General features: G+C 47.0%; 1 protein-coding gene and 2 pseudogenes across 1 annotated transcript; 1 reads left to right on the forward strand and 2 right to left on the reverse strand.

Annotated features, from left to right (window-relative positions):
- Positions 1-2455: 2455 nt before the first annotated feature.
- LOC101774632 lies at positions 2456-9444 on the reverse strand. Its single transcript, XM_004952264.2, has 7 exons — positions 9112-9444; positions 8685-8848; positions 8275-8328; positions 7568-7681; positions 6455-6568; positions 4699-4806; positions 2456-2758 (listed from the first exon to the last, which is right to left on the reverse strand). The coding sequence occupies exons 1-7, from the start codon at positions 9392-9394 to the stop codon at positions 2714-2716; spliced, it is 882 nt and encodes a 293-aa protein (XP_004952321.1). The 5' UTR covers positions 9395-9444; the 3' UTR covers positions 2456-2713.
- Positions 9445-13950: 4506 nt separating this feature from the next.
- LOC101775427 lies at positions 13951-14515 on the forward strand (annotated as a pseudogene).
- A 4378-nt stretch (positions 14516-18893) lies between these two features.
- On the reverse strand, positions 18894-20269 carry LOC101775840 (annotated as a pseudogene).
- Positions 20270-26273: the final 6004 nt, after the last annotated feature.

Genomic DNA, 26273 nt, shown 5'->3' on the forward strand with positions numbered 1-26273 from the left:
GCCACCGCCACCGCCGCCCATCTTCAGCGAGTTCTGCGACCCAGCGCCATCCCCCGCGCTCAGCTACGCCCTCAACTTCAACAATGGCCGCGTCACCGCTGCCGACCTCGTCCTCATCGCCGCCAGTGACGCGCTGCTCCGGCGACCTGCCCACCACCTCCTCCGGACCGAGCTGCGCCCCGCCGCTCTTCTTGGCCGCACCCAACCACTACCAGCCGCGCCCTCCCCCACCGGATCCGCTGCCTCCAAGTCCTCCCACCCCCTGCCGGCCCCTGCGCTCCTCCAAACCAGTCGCCACCTCCTCCGGGACGGGCAGCCCGCCGCTCCTCTTGGCTGCAACGCCGTGGCGATGAAGGTGGACAGGAAGCAGGTGGACAAGAAGCGGGACAACTTCGTGGAGCCGGCAAAGTTTGAGCGAGCAGTGAAGGAGCTGATGCGCGGCGGCGAGGAGGGGAGGAAGGCGAGGGAGAAGGCCATGGAGATGAAGGCCGCGTGCAGGAATGCCGTGGAGGGGAACAGGGGTAGCGGGTTGGTGGGGAGAGGTACATCTTGGGTATTTTACCACTTTATTAATTGCCTTTAGTCACTTTTAGGAGGTGGAACCAAACATACTTTTAGGAGGTGCCTAAAAACTACCTAAAAACTTTTAGGAGCTAAAACTTTAGGAGGGTGGAAACAAACAGGCCCATAATCTACTTAGGGGTTGTTTGGTCTTGCTAAACTTTAGCAACTAAAGTTTAGTCCCATTTAGTTCCAAATTTGCCAAACACCCTTACTAAACCTTGCTAAACTTTGGTTGTTAAACTTTAGCCCATAAGCAACTTTTTGGTTGCTAAACCTTGCTAAACTTTGGGGTGGACACCCTTTACCCCTCATTATTGCCTGTCTGGACCCCTCTATCTCTCCTCCCCCTGCATTCATTAAGGTCAAACATGTTTTTCTCCACCTTATTAAATGATGTTTAGCCCATGGATCTAAACAACTATGATTAAAGTTTAGCAACTACAGTTTAACAACTTTTAACCCATAAAATTTAGCAAAGGATCCAAACATGCCCTTCGTAGGACTCAAGTCATAGTCGTACTCATGTGAGACGAGACAATAATGGTGTGTTCCTTTTTGTCCGTAAACATAAGCAATTTTTCATCTGTCCAAAGTTCGCTCCTCGGTTCGCTTTTCTACGCGGGTGTTACATGTCCAAACTTGTTTGGTTGTTGTCATGTCGAAGCGTGCATATATATGGATGGTACGGTACACGTCTCGTGCCTTGTTTCGCACCAACCTAAAATTGGTATATGTAAATATTAGTATGTTTCTCGAACGAGATGTGAAATTTTTCAAAGCCTATTCAAAAACTTTTAAGCAACTGATATTTTTTACAAGTAAAAAATTGCAAACTATTACTCTTCCCCATTTGCAATATCTACATATATCTTACTTTACGTGCATAGCCTACCTTAGTCAAACTTTTTAAGAGACTAACTGAGATGATATTTTACATCGATTCCTCGTGTGTTTACAGAGATCAAAAGCACGCCAGGGTCCACGCTGGAAAATGCAAAGCTTGTTAATCCGCGTACAACAGGAAAATTAATTGTGCAAGGAAAGGAAATACACTATGTGCATGCCAGATTAAAGAGATCCCTTAATTTCCCTTTGCGTATGATCCTTGGGAATATCCTCTTTAGTCTTTACCTTTATTGAGAAGCGCACCATACGGTTTGGTTTCGTGAACCATTGATACTGATCTCAGATGTAGTAGTGATCCAACCACAAGGCCACGAGGCACTGGTGTTATGAACCCTAGCCGCCTCGACACAGTTTTCCTGCTTCCACTTGTCAGTCGCATGTACATGTACGATATGCACTGGCGTTATGAAACCTAGCCGCCTCGACACAATTTTCCTTCCACTTGTCAGTCGCATGTACGTGTACGATGGCTACTTACATTTACTGACAGATGACCGAACTAGTTAGTTCTCACTTTCGTCCTAGGAAGTGGTTGGCTAGCGACAGAACTAGATGTCGCGATTTTTGCCAGGCACCATATCGCTGTCGGGCTAAGTCTGTAAAAACGTCGAGAGACCTCCGTTTGGTCATTCTGTGCTCATTCGCTCGGTCCCCAGTCGGGGGAGAAAAGGACCATCAGTCGCTCAATTCGTTTCCTGGTGTCCCTTTCGAAGGTTCTAAAATCCACGAGGACGAGGACCGCTACACGTGGCGACACTAGTCTCGACGCCTCGGTCGACGGGCAGAGCTGCCGAGTTCAAAGCTGGCGACACGATGTGCTCATTGTTGACTTCCTCCGGTCACCGAAGCGTACTCTCTGCTTGCGTAGGCAGCGTAGCTCACCAACAGGATTACGACTGAAAATATAGGGTTCCAAGACACAACTGGGGGAGGAGCTGTGCAGTGGTGAGTCATACTGACGGCAACTCCCCACGATGCAGACGGATATGGACCTCTCAAAGCCACTCAAATGTTATTGTATTACTACCATTCTAATGTCGCTATGCTATATATACATTGCCCCTCAACGACGGCATGGAAGCAGCTATCAAGACATGCCGTCCACAAGGACAACCGCCTTGTACTATTAAAGTTGGACACCAACTAAAATATGTAAAAAAAGGTGCATTAGAAAAACAATTAAGTGGCGTATCACCTTCTGCGTTACAGTACCAAGCGGAGCATCAGAGGCAGTGTTGAAACATCAGGTTCGCATGAAGGGCACTTTCCTCTTCGTCTGCTTGAAGCCCTGCACATGAGTTGTTAATGGTAAAATGTCAGTAGTGCTAAAACATTAGTGAACTTTGATCATCTGTAACTAGGGATGCAGGTTTCCTTGGGTTGACCGATTACCCACTACTCAAAAAACAAAAAATAGTGTTTCTACCCTATAGAGCCGACAGTATTTTTTGGGGGTCACTTTGGGTTCCACTGGTGGGGTAACTGGGTACCCAAATCAGCCATTCTGCATTCCAGCCTCAGCCACACGGAGCAGAGGAGCAGCCATGGCAGCCTCTGCTTAGTCGCCGGAGGCAGGCTAGCGCAGGCCTAGCAGGGGTGTGGTGGCGATTGGAGCTGCACAAGGCACGGAAGTGGCACCGGCGGTTCAGCTGTGAGCGATGGTGCTGAAGGACCAATCGATCTCATCTTCTAAAATTCTTGCCAGCAATCAATCCATACAAATGATTATTTCCAGCAGATCAAATTTGATGGAATTTGAGTAATCTGGAAGCCACGCAAAAAGCAGCACCGTGCTCTCAGGCACGGCTGCGGGTGCGCATCCTCCCCAACCGCCGCTGCTATGGTTCTATCAAGATTGGCTTGCTTCCAGCTTGATTTGGTACTAGTTTGTCGATTCCATGGGGAAGGAGCTCAATCAACGACTTGGTACTAGTTCGTCGATTCCGTGGGGAAGGAGCTCAATCAACACCAATAAACTCGATTCGGACATCGGGGACCTCGATTTTGTGGTCGCCATGGACATATGGTCATGGAGTAGCGGAGATGGAGAGCAGTTCAAGAAGAATAGAGCTTCACAATCATGAGCACAACACAGAGAGCGAATCATGTTCGAGCCAAGGCCGCTCCAGCCTTGTACAGCTCTGTGGCGGCGGTGTCTCGCCCTTCGCCGGTCGCGCGCGGCCCGTATGCAACAGCCCCACGCCACCCATCTCCACCAGCTTTGCGCTGCCGATGCCCCTCCGCAAGCCCCGTCGGTAATCCAATCACATGAGCTCTCATCTCCACCTCCCTTCTCGGCACAGCCTTGTTCGCCTCCGGCCTCACGCCGCACAACTGCACAGGGTCCGTGCTGCCTGCGCTCATCCTCAGGCCTGTCATCGACCTCGCCCCAGCACCGGCATCTCCAACCGTGCTTGTAGCTACAAGACCACGTGTTCTGACCCACTGGGTTAACTGGTTCCACTGGTTCCAGGACTAGAATTTGTTTGGGCCAACCCAAAATCAATTATTAGCTAGATGGGTAGTCTGGGTCAGGGTTTGGGTTACCCAAAACCGACCCACTTGCATCCTTATCTGTAACTACGTAGGTGCGGGGGATTAGAGTCCTGACCATGCCAAGAATGATTTTTTTAAGTTCCATTATGTTCCCAGTCACTATCTTTTCAAAGAAAAAAAAATCCTTTTGTATTATTACAGAATTCCACGTCTGAATTATTTATCCTGTGGTATCCCCAACAATTCTATTCACATTTCAGACATTCTAGTACAGACAATGGTGGATGTCTACCTAAGCCAAACTCGCCCACCAAACGATTTATTGACACTTAAAGAACATGCAACTGCAGCCCTATAATATGGCACCGCTATCAAAATAATATGGTTCCAATCACATGTTCCTAGCATTCAAATATGAATTCTACTTTTTTCTTTATCTTTTTTCCAAACAGGAAAAAAATTAAGAGCAGATGCAAGCTGAAAATGTAAGACTGGCAATACAAATCTTGAAATTGCATCACTACTTATTTTTAACAAAGAAAGCTGATTGAAGTACTATTGTTTAGTAAGTTTTTTTTTAAAAAAACAAGTGTTAATACAATCAAATTTCACATTTTACAATAAAATAATATAATAAACCAAGTGTGAAAACAATAAAAATGTAATGTAAAAAAATTGTACGGCTTGCAAAACATTTGAGGATAGAAAGCAATGATATTAACAAAAACATACCTTTTTTATATCCGAATATAGATCTTCAACCTTTTTCTCTGTATCCTTTGCAAATGACCACATTCTGTTAAAGTTCATCTTCCCCCACTCACCAGTTATATGTTGAACCTAAAGTTGTATGACAATGAGATGACCAGCTGAAAACAAAAGAATCTACAGCTACAACCATATTTACTACAAATGACCAAACAGCCTATGAAAGTGACAAAACAAAGTTCGAAGTTGATGAGGGACATCAAATCAACTATAGCCAAATGGTTCATGAACATTCAAGTGTGTCAAAATCCAAACTGAATTTTGCTATCAAGAGTTAGAAGATAAGTCCCACTCTTCTACTATGAAAAGATACACCCATCTTTAGACACTTCAAGAATTAGTTGCAAATTTGGTTTTTACTACTACAGTACTACTACACAATTGTGATCAGGAAGTATCTTGAAGCTTAGTTGTCTATTAGCTATAACATGAGTTGTTACCTAGTTGTCATATGTGAGTTGTCATATTAGTTGTGTGTGAGTTGTGTAAAGCTTATGAGACTATAAATACAGACAAGCCTCAAGTTTGTAAGATGGTTTTGATGTACCCACTACTTTATGAATAGAACATGTTGTTCTACCCTTTAGATCTTGGACTAGATCTTGTACCCTAAGGGCTTTGGATTAAGCTCTTGCTATCCGTGGATTCGGATTCGACCTTTTGGTCTATCTTCGTCTCTAGAACGATATCTAGGTCAGCACGTTGAAGTGGTTCCTTCAACACTTTGTGCTGTTTCTTCCTATTAGCACATTGGAGAGGTTCCTCCAATATTTGTGCTATATCTATCGATTAGTAGCAGCAACATGGAGCTGTTCCTCCACAGTAGTGTGCTGCATCAGAAGTGCTTAGCAAGCTATAAGGCAACCTTATGTCCACATGAATTTTGCATTGTTTCTAAGTAAAGAGAATAAATGAAAGTTCAAAATACCAGTACAATGATGCCTTTTCTAAAGACATGTGGATGAACATGTTGGAAATATGATCAACGTTTTCAACACTAAACAGCAGTTCGTTATAAATGTCAGCATTATGTTAAATTTCAGTCTTGCATATGGAATTTTAAAGACTAGTGTTATGATTTATGAAGATAGGGTTATAATTTTCATCAGGTTCTACAAACTAAAGAGCTCCATCACACGTTAGTACAATAACGCACGATCATCCAATTCGATCCGATGATCCATGAATGGCCTTGAGGAACAACATGTGCAGAGCAATTCCTGTCCTTTTTGCAGTCATTAATGCCAAACCAGTTCCTTTCTAAGGTAGACACATGCTGTTACATTTCCCAGTCTAATTTTACCCAGCAGCACCTTCACGAAAAAATTGTTGAATTGCTTCTGGATAGCAAAAGGGTAATTGTACATTAGACATTGCAAAGGTGTGCAGGCGGTTATCTGCCACCTTAACCTAGCTAATTGCTTGCATGCCACTTGAGAATATATACTTTGGATGGGGTTCAACATTCATTTGTCACTGCTGACACCAGTTTTAAATAATGCACAAAATGTCCTTAACCCTCTGCTCTTCCTTACCAGTCCCTTTCCTCTCTTTATCCCCTATTCATCATCTTCCAAATACTAACCAAGTCCCATCTTATAATCAAATTTAAAATTATACAATAAAATAATATAATAAACCAAATGCAGAAAACAATAAACATATATGGCTTGCAAACATTTCGGATAGAAAACAAAAGAAAATTTAAAAATGCATATACCTTTTTTATATCCGAACATAGACCTTCAACTTTTTTCTCTGTACCCTTTACGAATGACCATAATCTATTGATACTAGAGTTCATCTTCCCCCATTCGTCAGTTAAAACTTGACCCTGCAGTTGTATGAACATAGATGACCAGCTGAAAGTACAAGAACCCAAAACTACAACCATATTTACTGCATGACAATGAAAATTGCCCATGAAAGTAGCAATACAAAGTTTAACAAGGAAACTATGATGTAACTGCAGATTGGTACAAGCATACACATTTATGTTCACATGACTTAGGATCGTTTTATAAGTAAACAGAAGAAATTAAGCTTCTTGGGTGGTCTGGATGAACATAATGGAAATAAGTTCAACATTGGCTTATTTGTTCCAATTCATGCTTATTGAGTTTCGAAGGTTAGTATTATGAAGATTGTTCTGAAGACAAGACCTTGAAGTACAACATGCGTAAACAAATTCCACTCTCTCCAAGAGTTGTTCATGCCAAGCAAGTTCCTTAAGTTGGAACGCATGCTGCTATTATTGCCAGTCTGGTTTTCCCCTAAAAGAAAACTTGACGTAATTGGTCCTGGATAGGAAAAGGAGTTGTGCAACTTCCATGCAAATGTGTGCAACTTCAACCTAGCTAATTGCTTGCACTACAATGGAGAAGAGGAACAATGTTTATTTATATCACTGCTGACAACAATTTAGTAATGCCTAAAATAACCTAAACTCTTTGTCATCTTCTCCTTTATATTCCGCTCATCATTTTACTAATCTTGCTTTTGGCCCCTGCTTGGTGGTGAGCTGGCAACCGCTGCCTCAACCAGCACACTACTGATATGAGGATGTGTCACAGGTCAGCAACGGGGCTGAGATGTGGCATGACGCCATGGCCACCATGGCACAGAGTACCGAGGCCAATGTCAAACGTCAATAAGAAGAAGTTGCATGATCACATTGTACCCATGGCGTGGGCCTCTATCCAGTGTGGTAATGTCAAGTGCAGGTGTTATTGAGGGTAAATTGGATCTCAGATGGTAGTCATGGGAGGTTTAAGGGCATGATTAGGTTCTTTATTGCTTACATGATGAGGAGTAATAATCTAGAGAAATATACCTTCTTGATATCAGAGTGTAGAGCTTCGACCTTTTCCGTTGCATCTTTTGCTAATGCCCACACACTGTGTATATCAGAGTTCATCTTACTTGATTCATCCTTTATGAGACGAACCTATTTCAAAAGTCACAAATTCAATGAGGTGAACTAATAAAAAAGTTTTCAGAAAGGAAGCCTAATAGCACAAAAAATAGTACTTCAATACAAGAGAAGACTGTTCAATTGAAATGGCATTTGCTTTACCAGATATAGCAGGGCCACATAGAATAGGTGCAAAACATATTAACAACCAAGCAAATTATTGATATATAAAAGCCCACTGGCACAATATAAAATATAGACATGTAATGTAATTTGCTGGTTTCATAAATAACACCCTACAACATTTGTAGCATTGTGAGCTGCATAAAATTGCATTGATGAATTATGAATAAATGAAAAATCAAAACAGCTTTCATAATATTGCACAAAATCATAAGGCAGTATATAATGAAGAGTTACAATCCTCTAGACAATATGAACAGACTAACAAAGTTTTCACAGCTAATATTTTGAAGATTTTAGGTGCCTATTGGAATCTTATGAGTGCAACAGTAACAATATGAAAACCAATTTTCTAGCTGTTAGTCCAATCTAGCTAGTCATATTAGTAGGAAAATCCAAAAATATGTAAAGCTAATCAAGGTTTTTCTGAGTGATAGAGATACCTCATCTTCCATTGCCTTGATATTGTCACCAAAATCTGAGCTGCATGATGATTCCTGCATCAGCATAACAAAAAGGTAGACAACATCATCAGGTGCTATTCTTTGAGAATACAAATTGAACATGTAAATAAGTTAGATAATTACATTCTAGGCATGACAAAACAATAGGAAGAACCAACAAAAAGCTACATCGATAGTTTCAACTTCAAGAAGCTGTACCAACAATTAATTATGGTTTTGAATGCATGATGATCCCATTATTGGCCCAAATATACAGTTTAAACTTGGAGGGCAGTGGGTCCTCCTGTATATATTAAATTTATGCAATCCAACCAGGGATTAACGGTCGATAAACAAATTTATTACTGTTACTAAAACGGCTATACGAAAGAAACCATGGCATGGCATACCTTGATGTTTTCTTGCTCATTGATCAGAGACTGGATGTCAAGCCCCATTGCTCTCATAACGCGGCCATCCTCCTCCTCTAAAGGATCACCTTTCTTACCTAACACCTTCTCCAAAGTATCGCCCTTCTCATTCAACGCTTTCAAATTGTTATCCCAGAGAGATTCTGCATGAATTTTAACAGTTGTCAAAATAAAAAACAAAAAAAAAACTAAAACCTCCGTTAACTTCACAGGGAAAAAGTAGATTACAAAAGGAAGAAATAAACCCAGAGACTAAATAATCGCGATCACAATACAATCAACCGTAAATCAAAAGACCCTCAATCGCACATCACCAAACTAGAGCTCGGTAAAAATCGCATGCTCTGATAGAAACAGGATTAGCCCTAACAGGAGTCAGGACAGAGCAGTTAATCTCCAAACATACCAAGCCGGGCGAGCTGGAGCTTGAGCTGCTCAACCTCCGACCGCAGTTCCTCGCCATCTATTACGGTGGTGCCGGGGACGGCGCACTCCCCGGCCCGGTCGCGCGGGAGGGCGAAGATGACGGCGAGGAGCGCGCCCGCGACGGCTAAGGCGGCGCAGGACCGGCGGAGGTGCCGGCCGCTGGCGCCGCAACCCTTGTAGGCCAGGCGGAGGGCGAGGGAGATGAGGCGGAGCGGGAGGAGGAAGGCCACGACGGCGGCGAGGAGCGCGGCGTCCACCGTCATGGCCGTCCGTGCAACGGGGAGTTCTATACTGCAACTGCAGATGCGTTTTCAGGGCGTAGTTCATGTATATTCTGCCTTTTTAAAACCCCTTTTTCCCGAGGAAGTTGTTTCTTTTACGCATGAAGGGTTAAAAGTTTGAGAAATTACTTTTTCTCCCAGAATGCACCGTGGATTTCTACGGTTTTCTCTATTTTTTTTAGAAAAGTACCGTTTCTCTGAGGCCCTGTTTGGATACCCTGAGTTTAACGAGTGTTAAAGTATTAACACTCTCAAATGGAGTGCTAAAGTTTAACACATTAGTGTGTTTGGATGGTGTGTTAAACTCTAACGCCTTTGGTGAGAAATGACTCCATTGCCTTCTCATTTATGGCCGGTGGAGAGAGAGGAGAGAGAAGGGGGCAATGGTGGGAAAAAGTGGAGAGGAGGACCATTTTTAACAAGTTTAACAGCTTTTAACACCCCTTGAGTGTTTATGAAATTAGGGGTGTTAAACTTTAACACATCCTAAGACCCTATTTAGGAAGGGGGTGTTAAAGTTTGACACCCCACTTTTAACACTTTTTAATACTTTTCTATCCAAACACTTGTGTTAAAAGTGGAGTGTTAAAATTTAACACCCCATTTTTCATAAATACATGGAGGGGGTGTTAAAACTTATTAAAGGTGTTAAAAGTGGTCCCCTAGTCCACTTTTTTCCAGGTTACCCCTTCTCTCTCCTCTCCTCTCTCCTCCCCGCCACCAACGCCGGCCTCCTCCTCCTGCTCATCCTCTTCGCCTGGCCGGATCTGCCACGCCGCCCCTCCTCCTAGTCGGATCCACTGCGCCGCCCTCCCCCTCCTCCACCGCGCCATCCTCCCCCCTCCTCCCCGGATCCGCCCAGCCTCGCCGCCTCCGCCCGGCACTGTTGGCCTCCTCCTCCTCCTCTTGACGCCGACGCCATCCTCATCCACCTCCTCCTCGTCCCCCTTCTCTACCGCCTCCCCGTCGCCGCTGGCGGCGTAGGCGGGGCCTCGTCCATCGGACCACCGTGCGCGGGGAGGGAGGCGACGTAGGCTGCGTCGTCTTCGCCCTTACCTGCCACCGTCGTCGCGGATCTAGAGGAGCGGGGAGGGAGCGGCCACCTCGGCTGCGTCATCTTCCTCCGCGGGGAGGATACGGACGCCGCCCGCGTGGTGCGCATCCTCGCCCGCCTTGGCCACCTCCTCCGCGGGTACCCCGCCGCAGGCGTCTCGCATGCCCCGTCGCCTCTGCCGTGTCCTACGCCCGACCCACCGCGGCCATGGCCGCCGCCGCTGCCACCACCCGACGAAGGGCGCTGGGTGTTTGACCTCTCCGATGCAGCAGCGGCCGCAGGGAGAGGGCAGGCCCTGCCGGCATCCGATGGGGTGGCGGCATGACGTCGTCGTCCAAGGAGGACATCGGGGGTGGCGCGTCCGGGTCGGCAGCGGCCGTCGCCGCGGCGGCTGCGGGCGGTGCCGCGGGAGAGCAAAGCCGGAAGGGTGGAGCATCGCAATGTGCTTGATTTTTGCAGATTAGGCAAATTAGGCATAGGGGTATTTGGTTGCCATTGAGAGGAGTAATGAGGGGCAAAGTTATCAATTACAATCTAAGGTGTTAAAGTTTAACAGATCATCCAAACACCCCAATATGTTAAAGTTTAACATCTCATTTGAGATCCTGTTAAACTTTAACACCCCCTTCCAAATAGGCCCTTAACACGTGTTTGGGAGGCAATGTGATAAAAAAGTTCACATGTGTTTGGGAGGCAATGTTATAAAAAAGTGGGGTGTTAAACTTTAACACACCTGTCAAACAGGACCTAAATAAGATGAATTTCCATGAGTCGTTGACATCTCCATAATAATCTTGAGTGGTTAGCCCAATAACTGAACCCAGTTGAAGCCCATTCAACAAATCAAATCAGGCCCACATATACATCGGGCCCATTCAATAATGTTCGTCATTTGTGTTTTTTCCCTATCACTATCCCTATCCCTATCCCTATCCCTATCCCCATTGCTAAATAAACAAAGGATTTAGAATAAAATTTTATAAGCCCATCCCATAACCCACCCAACGTAACTCTAATCTTATCCTTTTTTCCTTTCGCACTGGCTATCCAAATATTACATTTGTGTTTAGTTCTATTGATGGTGTGTTCGGTTTGTACTGTTGTTGTTGCTGGACAGTCCAAACGCATTTGTGACGGAAAATATTTTAGTATGCTAAGACACAAATTCTATTTTATTATGTTGTATTTTAGTCATATAATTCACATGTCATAAATTTTTATATATCCAAAAAATGTAATATCACCATACATCCTAATAATAAGGGGTGCTGAGTGTTATAACTGATGTACCTAAGGCCTTATTTGGGAGGAGCTTTATTTGGGAGGAGAGGCTAAAATTTAGTCTTGAGCTAAACTTTAGCCCTCTCAAATGTTGGGGCTAAAGTTTAGCTCTTGGGGTGTTTGGGTTAGGAGCTAAGCACTTGTGTTGACAAAAGATCTATTTACCCATGTTTTCTCTCCTCTCCTTTACCCCTCCTCTACTTGTTCCTTCTCATCTACTTCATGCCCGGAACAGGCAGATGCACCTCTCGCCGCCCTACCACCTATCCCGCAGCGAAGAGCAAGAGCACAGAGCAGGTAGCCTGCCCAGTCCATTACATAGAGATACCCCACCCCTCCTCCTCACAAATCCTCGCCGGCGAGGGATAAGAAGAGAGGAGGAGAAGATGGTGGGACTCCTGCCAGAGACCAATGCCGCGGCGGAGACCGATGTGCTCCTCGACGCCTGGGACTTCAAGGTCCACCGCCGCGCATCTCGATGCCATCGAGTTTTTTTTTCTCTTTTTTTCTTTTATTTCCCGTTCGGTTCCGCCGTCGCCTCCGCTTGTCGCGTTAGCGCCGACCGCGACCACCAGTGCCATGCTGGCAGCAGGTAGATCCGCAGCCCTGATTGGCCGGCCGACCATTGCCGCCGCCGCTGACTGGATGCTGACCCCCATGGATGATGGTGTTGCAGTGGCGGAGCTGAACGAGCGGCTGACGACGCTGGGCATCGCGGTGAGCCGGGTGACGTACCTGACGGCGACGATGCACATGGGCAACGCGGAGTCGGCCAACGTCATGGGCTCGGATCCAGCGGAGGGGAGCGCAGTGGATGCGGTGGCGGCGGTGGCGGGGCCGGTCGGGCTCGGATCCGGCCGCGGCGGTGGTGGCAGGGTCGGGCGGAGGCGAGGCGAGGCGGGGCGGGGGACACAGCGGCGGGGCCGGCGGAGGCGAGGCGCTGTGGTGCCCCTCGCGGGGAGAGAGAGTGAGGGGAGGAGGCGGCGGGACCGGCGGGTGAGGCGGAGGCGGTGGGGTGCCGTGCGGCGGGATCCGGCGGGGAGGAGTGAGAGGGAGGAGAGAGAGGGGGGCAAGGGGAGGAATTTTGGATAAAGGGACCACTTTTAGCCCCTTTAGTCCATTTTAGCACCCCTTGAGGGGCTAATGGATTATGATGGGCTAAAATTTAGCCCCTCCATTTTAGCCTAGGTGTTTGGGAGCACTAGTGGCTAAAAGTGACTAAAATGGGGGTGCTAAAATTTAGCACCCCTTTCCCAAACACCCCGTAATTGAAAGATTATACCATATGTGACATCCGATTCTAGGGTAACCGGTTACATGGGGTTCTACGTGCCTTTCGGAAGGCAGATAATCAACGTGAGAATTCCTCGTATCACACCGAAACAAATCTCGTTTCCTACCTGGCACTAGAAAGTTTTGCATTCCTTATTTGGCATCACATTTATTTTGTATGTATGCCTTCTGTGATACATCCATCCATATAGCTGTTAAGTCCCATGTAAAAAGACAACTTTACCCCTCTCATATCTCATCATAACTTAACAGTTACAGTTTTTGATTTATAGAAAGACTGGGAGTGAACACAGGGTAGAAATTTTCATCGGGTTGGCAAGGCCACAGCTTCAGCACCGGCACTGGGCCTCACATGACGAATCTTATTACAACTATATTAAAGCAAGTAATGTCTCTGCCTGGATTTTCGTACGTCGTGGTCATTTTGCAAAAAACCCCTTGATGTTTTGTGAAATCACCGCAGTCCAATTATTATGAAGAGACTGGGGGTCGGATGGAAAAAAGAGGAAAGGGAGGGGGTTAAAGGGGAGAGTTCTTCTCTTTCTTCGAAACATACAGCCAAAGGAGCGGATTGCGCGTGGGCGGCGGCCGGAGTGTCGCGTTGCGACCTCTGCTCCCGTCTCCACCTCCCCCCTCCATCCCCTTCCGCCGCCCAGCTTGTGGGAGCTCCCAATTCATGGGAGGAGGTTCCGCACGCCGCCCCCCCACCCACCCCGCCTGCGCCACCCACGGATCAGCGCCGTCGCCGATCGGAGGGGATTGGGCGCCCCGGCGGCCGGAGCGGGAAGCCCGCCGCTGCCCCGCGCTGCTCGACGGCGAGGTCGGCCGGGCTCTTGGCGGACGACTCCCACCGTCTGCGGAACGCTGGCCTCACCTGGACAGTGCTCGAGCTGTCGCCGCCGCCGCCCGAGCGGTCTCTCCAGGTTTTCCGGCGGCGATGGCGGGCAAGGGAGGTAAGGGTCTGCTGGCGGCGAAGACGACGGCGGCGAAGAGCACCGACAAGGATAAGGACAAGAAGAAGGCTCCCGTCTCCCGCTCCTCCCGCGCCGGCCTCCAGGTTCTCTTCCCCTTCTTCGGCTGTCTTTTGGATTCGTCACCCGTGAATTAGTCAGATCTGTGGTGTCTCCCTGCGAATTTCAGATGCGCAACTTCGAATTTCGCACTAAAATTTCCCCGTGTTTGTTGCAGTTCCCGGTATGCCGCATCCACCGCCAGCTCAAGTCCCGCGCCTCCGCCCACGGCCGCGTCGGCGCCACCGCCGCCGTGTATTCCGCCGCAATCCTGGAGTACCTGACCGCGGAGGTCCTGGAGCTGGCCGGCAACGCCATCAAGGACCTCAAGGTCAAGCGCATCACCCCGGCCACCTCCAGCTCGCCATCCGCGGGGACGAGGAGGTGGACCATCGCCGGCGGTGGCGTCATCCCCCACATCCACAAGTCCCTCATCAACAAGACCGCGAAGGAGTGAAGGAGGGGGCAACACAAATCCTATAAGTTAGAGGAGCAAGAGAACAAAAGATGAAGGTAAATATGATCCATGAAGCCTGATTACATCTAGGGTATAATATTTAGATGCAAAAGGGTTTGATTGTTTAGTTTGTTCTTTTTTACCTGAGCTAGCACTTTTCCTGGCACAGCAACAGCAACCACCTAAAGCATCGAACCGGAAAGCACGTAGGAAACTCGACCAAGTGATTATGGACAATAACCAGATGATGATCCCAGGAAACATATATCAGACATGGCTCAAGGATGCATCTAGCCTTGTCTCAAAAAGGCGTAAAGTTAACAGCGTAAGTTTGGTTTGATTAACCTGTTTTTCTGAAAATTTCTGTGCCGTGCATTCTAATTAAGAAAAATGATGTTTATCATACTTGCAGAATTTTGATTTTATTCGATCAACCAAGATAAGCGATCTTATGGACATGCCCCTGGTTGCTCTAATGTCTTACTTGCACAAGTCATCCTCGGAATTATGTTATCCTAAGCCACTTGTGCAGCTCTGGAAGGAATGCACTGCAGTCAACTGTGCAAAAGCTTCATCTTCAGGTCTGAACCACTTCATAATTTATAATTGTCTCACTTGAAGAAATTGTACTATTAACATGCTAAATGCTTATTTAAAAACCTTTACTGTTTATTACTTTCTTAAAGCTGGGCAGCCATCATCATCACAAGAAAAACAGCCTAGAAACTCGACACCTCATGAATTTCCACCTCAGGTTATTCTAGACTTTTTATTTTGTTAAAAAAATAACACCCTTTCCCTATGAGCCAATCATCATTACTATTATTAGCTTTTTTCCTGATGAGTGATTGAATTTGCAGACTGAAGGAGAATATGAGATGGAAACAGGACCTCACCCAATGGACTTCACAGATGGCATTGAAAAACTCAGAGGAAACGTGAGTGCGGAGTATGACAGAGCTTACAATACATGTTGTACTCCATTGCACCTGCTTCGCTGATGTTACTTCTCATAGTGCTCATTTCATAACGGGTTCTGTGGTTTTAAAAAGATAGTGTGCATGACAATTTGATCTTAGATTGGCGACCTTAGATTGTGTGCATGACAATTTCATAACAATTGCTTAGATTGGCAACCTTTGTTGCACGTAGACTGTAGCCACTGCATGTATTACTGAATATAGAAATTGCAGCTGTTTAAATACACACAGATTCCAGATGACTTCACTTTTATTCAATTCTATCATGCTATTATTTGAAAACTCACAATCCTAACATCTCATAAACTGTTGACTTTTGCAGGTTGCATGCGCAGGCTCTAACCCTTGCTGCATTGGTTGGTTCTGCATGTGTGGAGTACTATGATAACAAATATGGTTCTTCTGGGCCTAAGGTGGACAAGTACACAAGCCAATACCTGGCACACTCGCATAAAGATTAAGATCTCCATGTTCATTCCTGCATAGCGGATTAATTTTGGGCTCATTTCTGGGTGCTCAACTGCTCATTAACTATGTCCCTGGATGCTGGATGGTTATTCTTTGCCCCCTTATTAATGCAAAATGACAGTGTACTTGCCAGGGCATTCCTGGGAAATGGCATAGAGGGTGTAATGGTGATATTACCTTCATAATTTAGCCTGAGGTTGCATTATGCAACATCACATTGTGAACCTTCCTTGGATGTTTTTATCTTTTTTCCCCGAAGAAAAGCAAAGGAGAGAGATCCTGGTTTTTGCCGAACTTTACTCCTGGAAGTCCTGGTGAGTTGAGAAATGAATAAGTTTAAGTTGTGCGTGCTTATAGACAGTTGATGACATAAATCCTTCACCAGGGTTAAGTCGGAGGTCTGGTTCGAGCTCTGGTGGCTCTGGACAGGGGTTTATACCATTGGATCCAGAAGTGCAATTGCCATCATCAGGAAGTGGAAGGTGACTGTTGACTAATAGTAATAGCATGTCACCTATATTAGTACTCTGAACTATGGTTATGTGATCTTTTGGTACCGAAAGAACTTGGCTATTTAAAGAATGCTTTCATGATCTCAACAGTAGCTCCTTTTGTATATGCTTGTAAGTGTAGAAACTGAAGTGTAGAGTCTTCTTGATGAAGTGTCAGGCAAATAGAAAAATATCTAGCTCCTTTAGGTTGTTTTCGTGCACCGTTGCCCAACGGATCCGCCGTCGTCAACCCTCCAGAGCTGTGCTCACGTGAGGTGGCCACTTCACTGCTGACGGGAAGCACCACTTCCTCCCGCATCATCATCTTTGTCGGTGACCTCAGCACCTTGGCCACCACACCATCTAGTTGGGAACACCCGCCTCAATGACGTCGATCCCCTTCAGATTCGGAACTAAGGTCTCCACATCTGCTCGATATTGTAATTGATTGGAACGATTTGGAGTGGATTATAAAAAGGAAGTGGATGGAAACGAGAAGAAGAGGAGAACGTACTCCTGTTCATGGCGGCCAGAGGCGCTATGGCCTATCGCTCGAAGCGGGAATGAGGCTAGGCACGTGGAGGACGAATGCTTGCCTAGGTGACGGCAAGGACAAATGAATGGATAGAACGGAGATTAAGCGGGGAATTTTTTATTTCCATGTGTGGTTTCCACGTAATAAACAGATGGCATCAAACCATCCATTAATGTTTTCTACTACTATACTTGCAAAGAGAGAACTACTAGGGACACCGCACCAACAAATTGTGAAGCGAAGCCAGCATATTAGAAATAAACGAATAATAACATGAGAGCAAGTAAGGATCCGTAGCAACGCACGGGCATTTCTGCTAGTCTTATTACAACTAAGAAAAACGATTAGGCGACGTTTTTCTTCGTACGTCGCCCCCTCACCGAGTTTTCGTCCGTCTGCCTGCGAACTGCCCTCCATTTTTTTAGACAAGTAGAAATGTCCGTGCGTTGCTACGGGTCTTTACACGTTCTCAGGTTATTTTTTCTTGTTTCATGTATGGTCGCTTAAGCGTCTATATTGATGTTGTCGCTTCCACGCTACCACCTGTGCTTTAGCCAAAGTCTACGCGGATAGCGGTCTATATAATGGTGAAGAGCTGCATGAGAGGGTGCTGTTCCGCTACTTGATGGCGTCCCGCCATCCACCAACTACTGCAATTTCACGATTTTCTTAGAGTTTCTCATTTCATAGGAAGATTTAGAGCACCCAAGAGAGATATATTAAAATAAAAAACCTCATGATGTTTGAAGTTTAGATAACTTGATATTGAATACAAAGGTAACTAAATGAAGCTCTAATGTGAAAATGTTAAATCACCAAGCATTGCACAACGAAGTTCGTCATAAGGTAAGTAACTCTTCTGGGCAATATACAAAGATATGGAATGACATTCACGTGTACCAGCTCAACTGGCTAAGGCAACCCAAACCGGCCTACCACACCTAACCGGCCAACTTAGTCTACACAGAAAAGAAATTACCGATCAATTTCAAAAGTAATTCAAGGAAAGCCTCGAGCTCAAGGGAAATAGTTACTGCAATATTTCTCAGTGAAAAATATGTTCCTAAAACACCAGAAACTGTTCAAAGATAGAAGCAGTAGGCAGAGAGCAGAAGAAGCGCATTTACATGGTATTTCATGGATTACTGACAGCTCATTGGAGCTATACGCCATCTAATATACAGAAAACTCAACTAAAAATCATAATTATAGCAAATAGTTACATAGTTTCTAGTAGGGCCGAAGACATTTAGAGAAGTAATGTGCTGAAATGCTGCTTCTATCCAATGCCATAACCTTTGTAAGAATTCTGATGGGCCATCTGACAGGCACCAATTAAAATGTACCTCCGCATTGACAAATATGAATATATGATAACCTTGATTATCGGAGTAGTTGGCCAAACAAGTCAAAGTCAATGCATTGACCATAATATTCCTTTATATGCTTTTTATCGCTAGGGGAATATGCTTGCATTGTGCTAAGCATATTCCTTATTTCTAAGCAAAAACATCAGGATATTGTGGTAGGAAAATTCATGTTTGTAGAAAAAAAAAAGAAAAAGAAGCAGAAAATACTTGTGGCTCACATTAGTGTTGTCCTAGTGATGTGCCAATACAAGGTAATGCTGATGCATGTTGTGCCTGTTAAATATTTCAGGTGTGCTTCATACTTATCTTTTAACAAAAAAGCGGGGCAAGTCCTAGTATATATATTTGTATGGGACTGTTCCATGAATATGTAGAAAAGCTGAACACAGCAAATTTTAGCAATTATCGTGATTACATTTACAACAGAAGCAAATTCAAAGGGTAAGCATCAGATCCAAAAAAAAAAACGGAAGAAAAATAGTTATGGCCCACACGATTGCAGTCCTAAATATGTGCCAAAAGTCTGCAATGTAATGCTGATGCATGTTGACGCCTGTTAATTATTTCAGGCGGGCCTCATACTACCCAACAACCATAAAAAAAGGGGCAAGTCCTATCTTTCCGCAAAAAAGGGCAAGTCCTAGTATATATGTTCATATTGGATTGTTGATCCATGAATAGGCAGGCAAGAATAACTACACAAAAAAAATGTAGCAATTATCACGATCAAATGTGCAAAAGAAACATGCACTAATTCACTGCCAAGCCGATGCAATCATGCAAGGGTAAGCAGTAAGCACCAGAACAAAATGTTACAAGAAAGTTCATGTAGTTTACCTTGATGACATTTCGATGCTGGAGCCTTGCCAGAATGGTAACCTCTGCAGTGAACTGCTTCTCAAGCCGAGCAGACAACTCTTCATCCTCACCATCATCAGGTTGCCTGATAAATTTCACAGCAACAGGTTGCTCCTTGTAGATCCCACAGAACAACCGGCTATACGCCCCGGACGCAAATCTATGGCCGATGAGCAACTCCGAGCGGTCGACCGTCCATCTCTCGAGGATCTCCGATGCAGCAACCATTGGAGCTCCATCGCCAAGGTTCCTCCTCAGCCATGAGGATGTCCTCCTATTAATCTTCAGTCTGCTCGGTGTTTTCAGCGAAGCGAAGCCGGACGGAGGGCTGTCATCCGCTGACCGTGGAGAGGTAGGCTTCCTATGCCGCTGCGGGCTGGAGAACCTCTTGGTGGCAGCCTTGGCCTCCTTGAACATGTCGGAGAAGACGCGCTTGGGGATAGGGGATTTTGCCCTGCGCTTCGGCTTTGGCGTTGGCTTCGATACCTCCCCCATGACCTTCATAGATGCACTTCGCGCTCTGGAATCATCAACGGGTGGCCCTGCATCCTGCGAGTAGAAAGGAGCTAGGCTGGAGCACACTCTCTGAAGCCTTTGCCTGTGCTCTTCAGAGTGGAAAAAGAAATCCAGCACGTCTGGGCTCTCATCCTTGGATGGCCGGACCACACGCCGTTGTGGAATGTCCAAGCTCAGGCTGGTCCCCTTCAGGTCCTGCTTCGCCGACGCCTGTCGCGGCGAGCGGTCACTGCTCCTGTCTCGGTTCAATTGGCCATCTGAAGACACATGCTTCAGCTTCCGTTCTGACTGCGCAACCGCCGATTTGGCCTTGGGAATCGGCAGCATTGCTGAGTTCAAGAGCACGGATCCCTTCGCCACGGGTTGTAGATTTTGGCTAGGGAGCCTGGGTCCCGCGCCCAATCCGTTCAGCTTCAGGTCGGTGCTGAACTACTCGATGAACACGCCATACTGCTCCCTGCCAGAGCTGGACCTGACGATGGACTGCGAGAACCTGGTGTGCCGCACCCACGAGTAGTCCTCGTCCTCCATCTCCTCGGAATCTCACAGGCAAACGGACCCCGAGAGCAGGGTACGGCAGTGCAACACGCGAGCTGCTCCTCTTTGTCCTCCTCCGACCGCTCCTCGGGGTCCAGCAGGCCGGCCGCGAGGTCCAGCGCAGGCGGGTGAGCTATGACGGCGGTACCTCCCCCAGCGAGGGCGCCCGCGGCGACGGAGGTCCGGCGAGGGAGCGGGGCGAGGGGAGAGCCGCGGGCCACGTGAGCTGCTCTTCTTCGTCCTCCTCCGACCGCTCCTCGGGGTCTAGCAGTCCAGCCGCGAGGTCCAGCGCGGGCGGGCCAGCTGTGACGGCGGCACCTCCCCCCGGTGAGGTCGCCCGCGGCGACGGAGGTCCGGCAGGGGAGCGGGGCGTGGGGAGGGCCGTGGCGCGCAGGGAGGCGTGCGGCGGCGCGCGGCCAGGAGGAGCGGCGGCCCGCACCCAATCCCCCTCCCCTCTCTATTTTAGAAGCTTTTTCGCTTTAACCCCCTCCATTCCCTCCTTTTTCCACCCGATTTCCCCTCTCTTCAAAATTTGGATTGCAGGTTGATTTCACGAAACGTCAGGGTTTTTTTGCAAAATGACCACGACGTACGAAAAGCCAGGCAGAGATGTTACTTGCTTTAATAATCCATTTTTTTAAATTAGATCTACCACCAACTCCTGGTCGGTCCATCCACATCCCACGTCTCCGCAAATTCATTAGTAGAGAATTGACCTTCCATCCAACCCATTTTGTCCCGATTAATATTGGACCCACGACTAAAGTGGCTTTAGTCTTGAGTCAAACATGTGCCACTGAAGGTCATTGCGGGGGGGGGGGGAGGGGGGGCTAAGTGGGGTTGAGCTTTAGTCCCGGTTGTAAATACCAATAGGGACTAAAGCCCCTATTTAGTCCCGGTTGTAATGGCTAAAAAAATCCTGGCTCCAACCGGGACAAAACGCCTCCCCCACGCGCCCTCCCTCTCTCCACATTAATATCTTCTCCTCTCTCTCTCCTTTTCCTTCTCCACCGGCGCCTATCTCCTTTTCCTTCTCCACTGGTTCCGGCCTATCTCCTCCATCTCCTCCTCTCTCGCGCAGACGCCCCCTTCCCTCCTTCTCTTCCTCTCTCCCGCCCCTCCCCCTCTGCTGCCCCTCCCCTTCCCCCTCTGCTCGCCCCTCACTAGCAGTGAGGAGCGGCAGCGGGGTGAGGGCAGGCGAGCGGGCGCGAGTAGAGCGAGCCGAGGCAGAGGCCGGTGGCGGCGGAGCTGAGGCGAAGGCGGGTGGTGGCGGAACGGAGGCGGGTGAATGACCGGGACTAAACGATCCCCCTTCGTCTCGAAAATTTTATCCCGGTTTGGCATTGGAGAGATATGGCCCTTACCAACTAGGACTAATGCTTAGTTTTCTACCAATGGTTGATGAGTTGATCGTCTGTGCAAGCCACAGGTTCCTGGACATCGCAATATGAGCGGAATATATCGCCTGCAACCACTCTCTCAAAAGATATCGCCTGCCACCACTGCTTCTCTCCAATCCACAGGCGCGCGCATCCATTGGAGGCAATCGAAGCTGATCTCCATGGCCGAAGCAGCGTACACATTGATCTCCATGAAATAATAGTGCCGCATTGATCTACCCGCAGCGTACTTGATCCGACGAGTGCGGCAACCCATCTCTTGCGTTATGCCCTCCTAGAGGCTCCATACCTCCATCTGCATGGTGACACACGGCGGAAAAGTTTCACCGCCAGGATCATCTATTCATCTCTGAGGGCGCACTGACAAGGTACGCAAGACATGTTTGCTTGCCCAACAGTCTCTTCTGCTCTGAATTTCTTCTTCTCCATGGGAAGCATGTAAACATGCTACGTGGCCATGGTAGTAGTAGCCTGGCTCGATGTCTCCCTCTCCATGTACATCGCCTCGGTAGCGGAGGCCAGGCAACGATGGAAGGGAAGCCCGGTCACACACCATCACACCTGATGGAAGAGTGTATGCTTGCTCACTTGAGGATGGGATATTGCTGATCACCCCCTCGCGGCCTCGCCCCAAACCATTCCCGTCGCCGCTGCCATCCACACCCTAGCCTCCTCTATACCGCACTCATGGTGCTGCCTCAGCAACGTCGCCCACGCCTTGGCCTTCGGCCGCCATAGGATGCAAGCCATGTGCCTGCCATGGTTACCCGGAAGGGAAAGGCCAAAGGCCGAAAGGCAACGAATGGGCCAGCGTTAGCCTCAAACCGGAAGGGCACGTCATTAGGACATGAGCCCTCATTGTTTCTGATCTAGCTATATGCGTATGTGTAGGATGCATTTAAAATGAGGAAGCGTATATGGGTATACCTAGTGACATACAAGGAGAATAATATGAATACAACATATATAAAGTTTTATGATATTAGCCTTAGAAATAAGAAAGGTATGAACTGTTGTAGCATTCTTCTTTTTTTGAAGAAACAGGAGGGGTTCAGGAGATATGCAAAGTGGTTCCTGAGATATGCAAAGTGGTTTTGCATTTTTTGGGCATTTGGCTGGGATTGCAAAAGACATGGTGACACAGTTGTTGGCACATGAAAGCATGAATTTCTAAGCTTGTGACGATAGGAAGGACTTGGCCCACTCAAAGTGATTGGGTGAAAGTAACGTAACAATAAAGAAAGGGGCCCAATCATTTGGTATGGAGATAACCTGTTTTTGGGAGCCCACAGGAAAGAAGAAGCGAGCCCAAAACCTGTGGATGTATGGGTTTGATTTATGCGCCCCCTGTGTACTGCTAATCAGATCAGCCCATCCTAGATCTGCATTTGTGCTGGAGCCTCTATCAATTAAGGCCATATTGACATTGAGATTAAAGTTAAAGGCTGCTCCTTGTTCATTGCCTAGCTCCTGCTGCATGGGAAGTAGAAACTCTAGCAGGTAGTTGTTATCCACTTCCATGTGCCCTTGTTCCTGAATTTCCCCTAGGCCTTGCTCCCCTTCTTCTGCTATAGGCCCTACTGCCAGGTTCTGGTGTCCCACATCCAAGACCCCATTTTGGTCATTTGGAAGGTTGTGATTCAAACCTGCCTCAGGTGGTTGCCCATTCTATTGGGGAATGGCAGGAAGAGCTAGGACCACTTGCTGTACTTACTAGTTTTCTTGAGAATCCTCTCCTTCTTGTGCTGCTTGCATCTGGACCTCTTGCTCAATACTTTGTTCAGAATAGTGATCAGGGTTACCATTGTTGTTCCCTGGACTTGTATATGAAGGTAGAGGCATGGACAAGCTTAGCTGCAAGTCCATATCCTCCTGAAGTTCTTGTTCTTGCCCCCCTTGTTCTGGTACCTGATTCTGTATTCCTGGATCTCATGTGGCTGGTCTGCATCCATCATATTAGCATTGAGGTCAGGTAAAGGTTCTTGCTACTAAAGTTGGTGTTGTGGTCTATTTGATGGCCTTGCTGCTCCTGATTTTCTTGGTGATGGTGATGATTCGGGTTGGGGTTGGGTCCTAATCCAGGGAAGATGAAATTATCATCAAACCCCAGGGGATGAATATCCTCATCCTATAGAAGACCCCCTAGCAAAGTTTGCTGAATGATCCCACATTGGAAAGTAGTAGAAATTCCCTCGAAATCATCTCCCTTCGACATAATGGTATAGTGAGGCACATCTTCCAGATCTGTGACCCTTGCCTTGACTATCACTCTGGCCATTACACTGTCCTTTTGCCAACAGATGAGCCTTCCGAAAGATTTGATAGTATCTCTGATGTCTTCCACATTGTTGGAGGTATGCCCTAGAGGCAATCATAGAGATGATGATATTCCATTTGTATCCATGATTTGTATGTTGTGTTCATTGAATATCCATTGAAGGCTACTTGAATTGATTTGCAATTATGTGAATTGTATGTGAAACTCTTTACTTGTATGGTTATTCTAAAGTTGTCCCTAGTCGGAGTTCATGTGAGGACACACATGAATATTAGACTAGCACATGTATTAGTTGATGACTATGTTTCACAAGTCATGGACATGGAGATGTTGAACTAATAATGTGGACACATGTGGAGACACGTGTTAGGACTGACCCAACACGAGAAGTAGTTCTCTCTTTAAACAACATATACGCTTTGTCCTTAGACCTGAGATTGTCGCATGTATTCTAGATGTGGATCGACCTACTTAGGGGCTATCAAACGCTACGCCGTAACAGGGTAGTTATAAAGGTAGCTTTCGGGTTTGTCAAGAAGCATGCTATGAGACATGGTCAATCAAGATGGGATTTGCCCCTCTCTGATTGAGAGTGATATCTCTGGGCCCCTCGAGTGATCGGATCCGAAAATGCATGGCCATGCTACGTACGGTTAAGAGTTAACCTACAAAGGGATTCCGAATCACAGGATCGAGAAAGAGCGGTCGGCTTGAAGCTAGACCAAATATCGTGAGGCAAAGGGAATAGCATGTATATTATGTTGTGATGGTTCGTCTGATATGATCTTCGTGTGCGTATAGGAGTTGGCACGTCTTGCTAGAGGCCGCTACCGACTATTGGGCCGAGTAGGAGTACTCGGGCCATGTCTATACGTATCCGAACCCATAGGGTCACACACTTAAGGGGCTGGAAGCCCAATTCGGATCTGATCCGAGTTGGATTAGGTTTAGGAGTACTAATGGGCCTCGGATCCAGAGGTCCATCAGGAACCTCTATAAATAGAGGGGTGGGGGCGCCCTAGGGTTTACACTTTTTGGCAAAACACACCTGCTGTGCCTCCCACGCCCTCGCCTGTTGCAACTCGCGGATCTAGCAATCCGGCTTGCGACACTTCCTCCCTGCACGTGTGGATACCTTGGAGGTGTTGCGCCTGCAGCACTTGGACGAGCCATCGACGAGCCGCCGACGAGCCACGACGAGCCGACGACGAGCCGCGGCACCGGAGGCGATCTTGCTGCACGTGGACGAGCTGCTGAGGAGCTGCTGGACGTGATCGACTACGTACGACTACGTGATCGTCTTCACTGCACCGACGCATATCTACATCTTCCGCACCAGTAGTGCGTCGAGTGGTAATCCCGTGATCCTTATACGGCAGTTCTTCCTGGTTATACGCGGTAGAAATTTTGATTTGCGCTAGTGTAGCCTACCTCGTATCCCAACAGTGGTATCAGAGCCGTAGCTGCTTAGTTTTGGATTCGGGATGTGTGCATATGGAGATATGCGAGTTCTCTGTTTGATCTATGTCCTGATTTCGTGCCCTTGCTGCAATGGTAGTGTAACGACATACTCCTACCGGTCGGTTTCCGCCATCGGAGTTAAGTGATACACGTAAATCCAGTTGCAGTGAGCGAAGATCAATATGATTGGTCGAATCGAGATCCAGGGTCATACGCCAGGCGCATTAGATGTGCAATAGTAGATGGGATCTACTGCCCGGGTCGGGATTTTGCCGTATGCGTATGCTTCGGTAAATCAGCCGTAACTTTTCAGTACTATCTCGGATCGGGGCGATTTCTATACGAAAATTCATCTACAGAAAAAGTTACACATGAATTTCAACCGCTTCGCCGTTTTTGGCGAAATTAGATTTTCCCAAATTCGGCTTGGAAGATGGAGTTTCGGGCCTCCGAAATTTGGAACGTTAGGATGCCTAACTCTATTTTGCAGGATGTATGTATCTTGTGATCAGTATGGCCCCCTTGTGTATGTGATGCATGTGTGTAACTCATTCGTGACCTGCGTGTCACGCGTACGGCAACACGGCAGGAGCCATATGTGTTGTCACTTTATTGTATTTAATGGTCTGCGTACCAATCTGTGATGATCCAATCAACTATGTAATCTTCATTACTAGATTCTTTACTAGCTATTAGGCGTAATAGCATGCTCTAGTTCTTGGAGGACTCATCACCAGGAGAATGGCGCACATGGAACATGGAGATGGAGATCACTATGGTGAACAGGTTCTATGGAGATGGAGATCACCATATGAAAACGGGCCATACTGTGTCACAACTATGTGAATGCTATTCTGTTTATGTTTTGCTTT

Source organism: Setaria italica, chromosome I (genome assembly GCF_000263155.2).
Source record: "Setaria italica strain Yugu1 chromosome I, Setaria_italica_v2.0, whole genome shotgun sequence".
Taxonomy (NCBI): Eukaryota; Viridiplantae; Streptophyta; class Magnoliopsida; order Poales; family Poaceae; genus Setaria; species Setaria italica.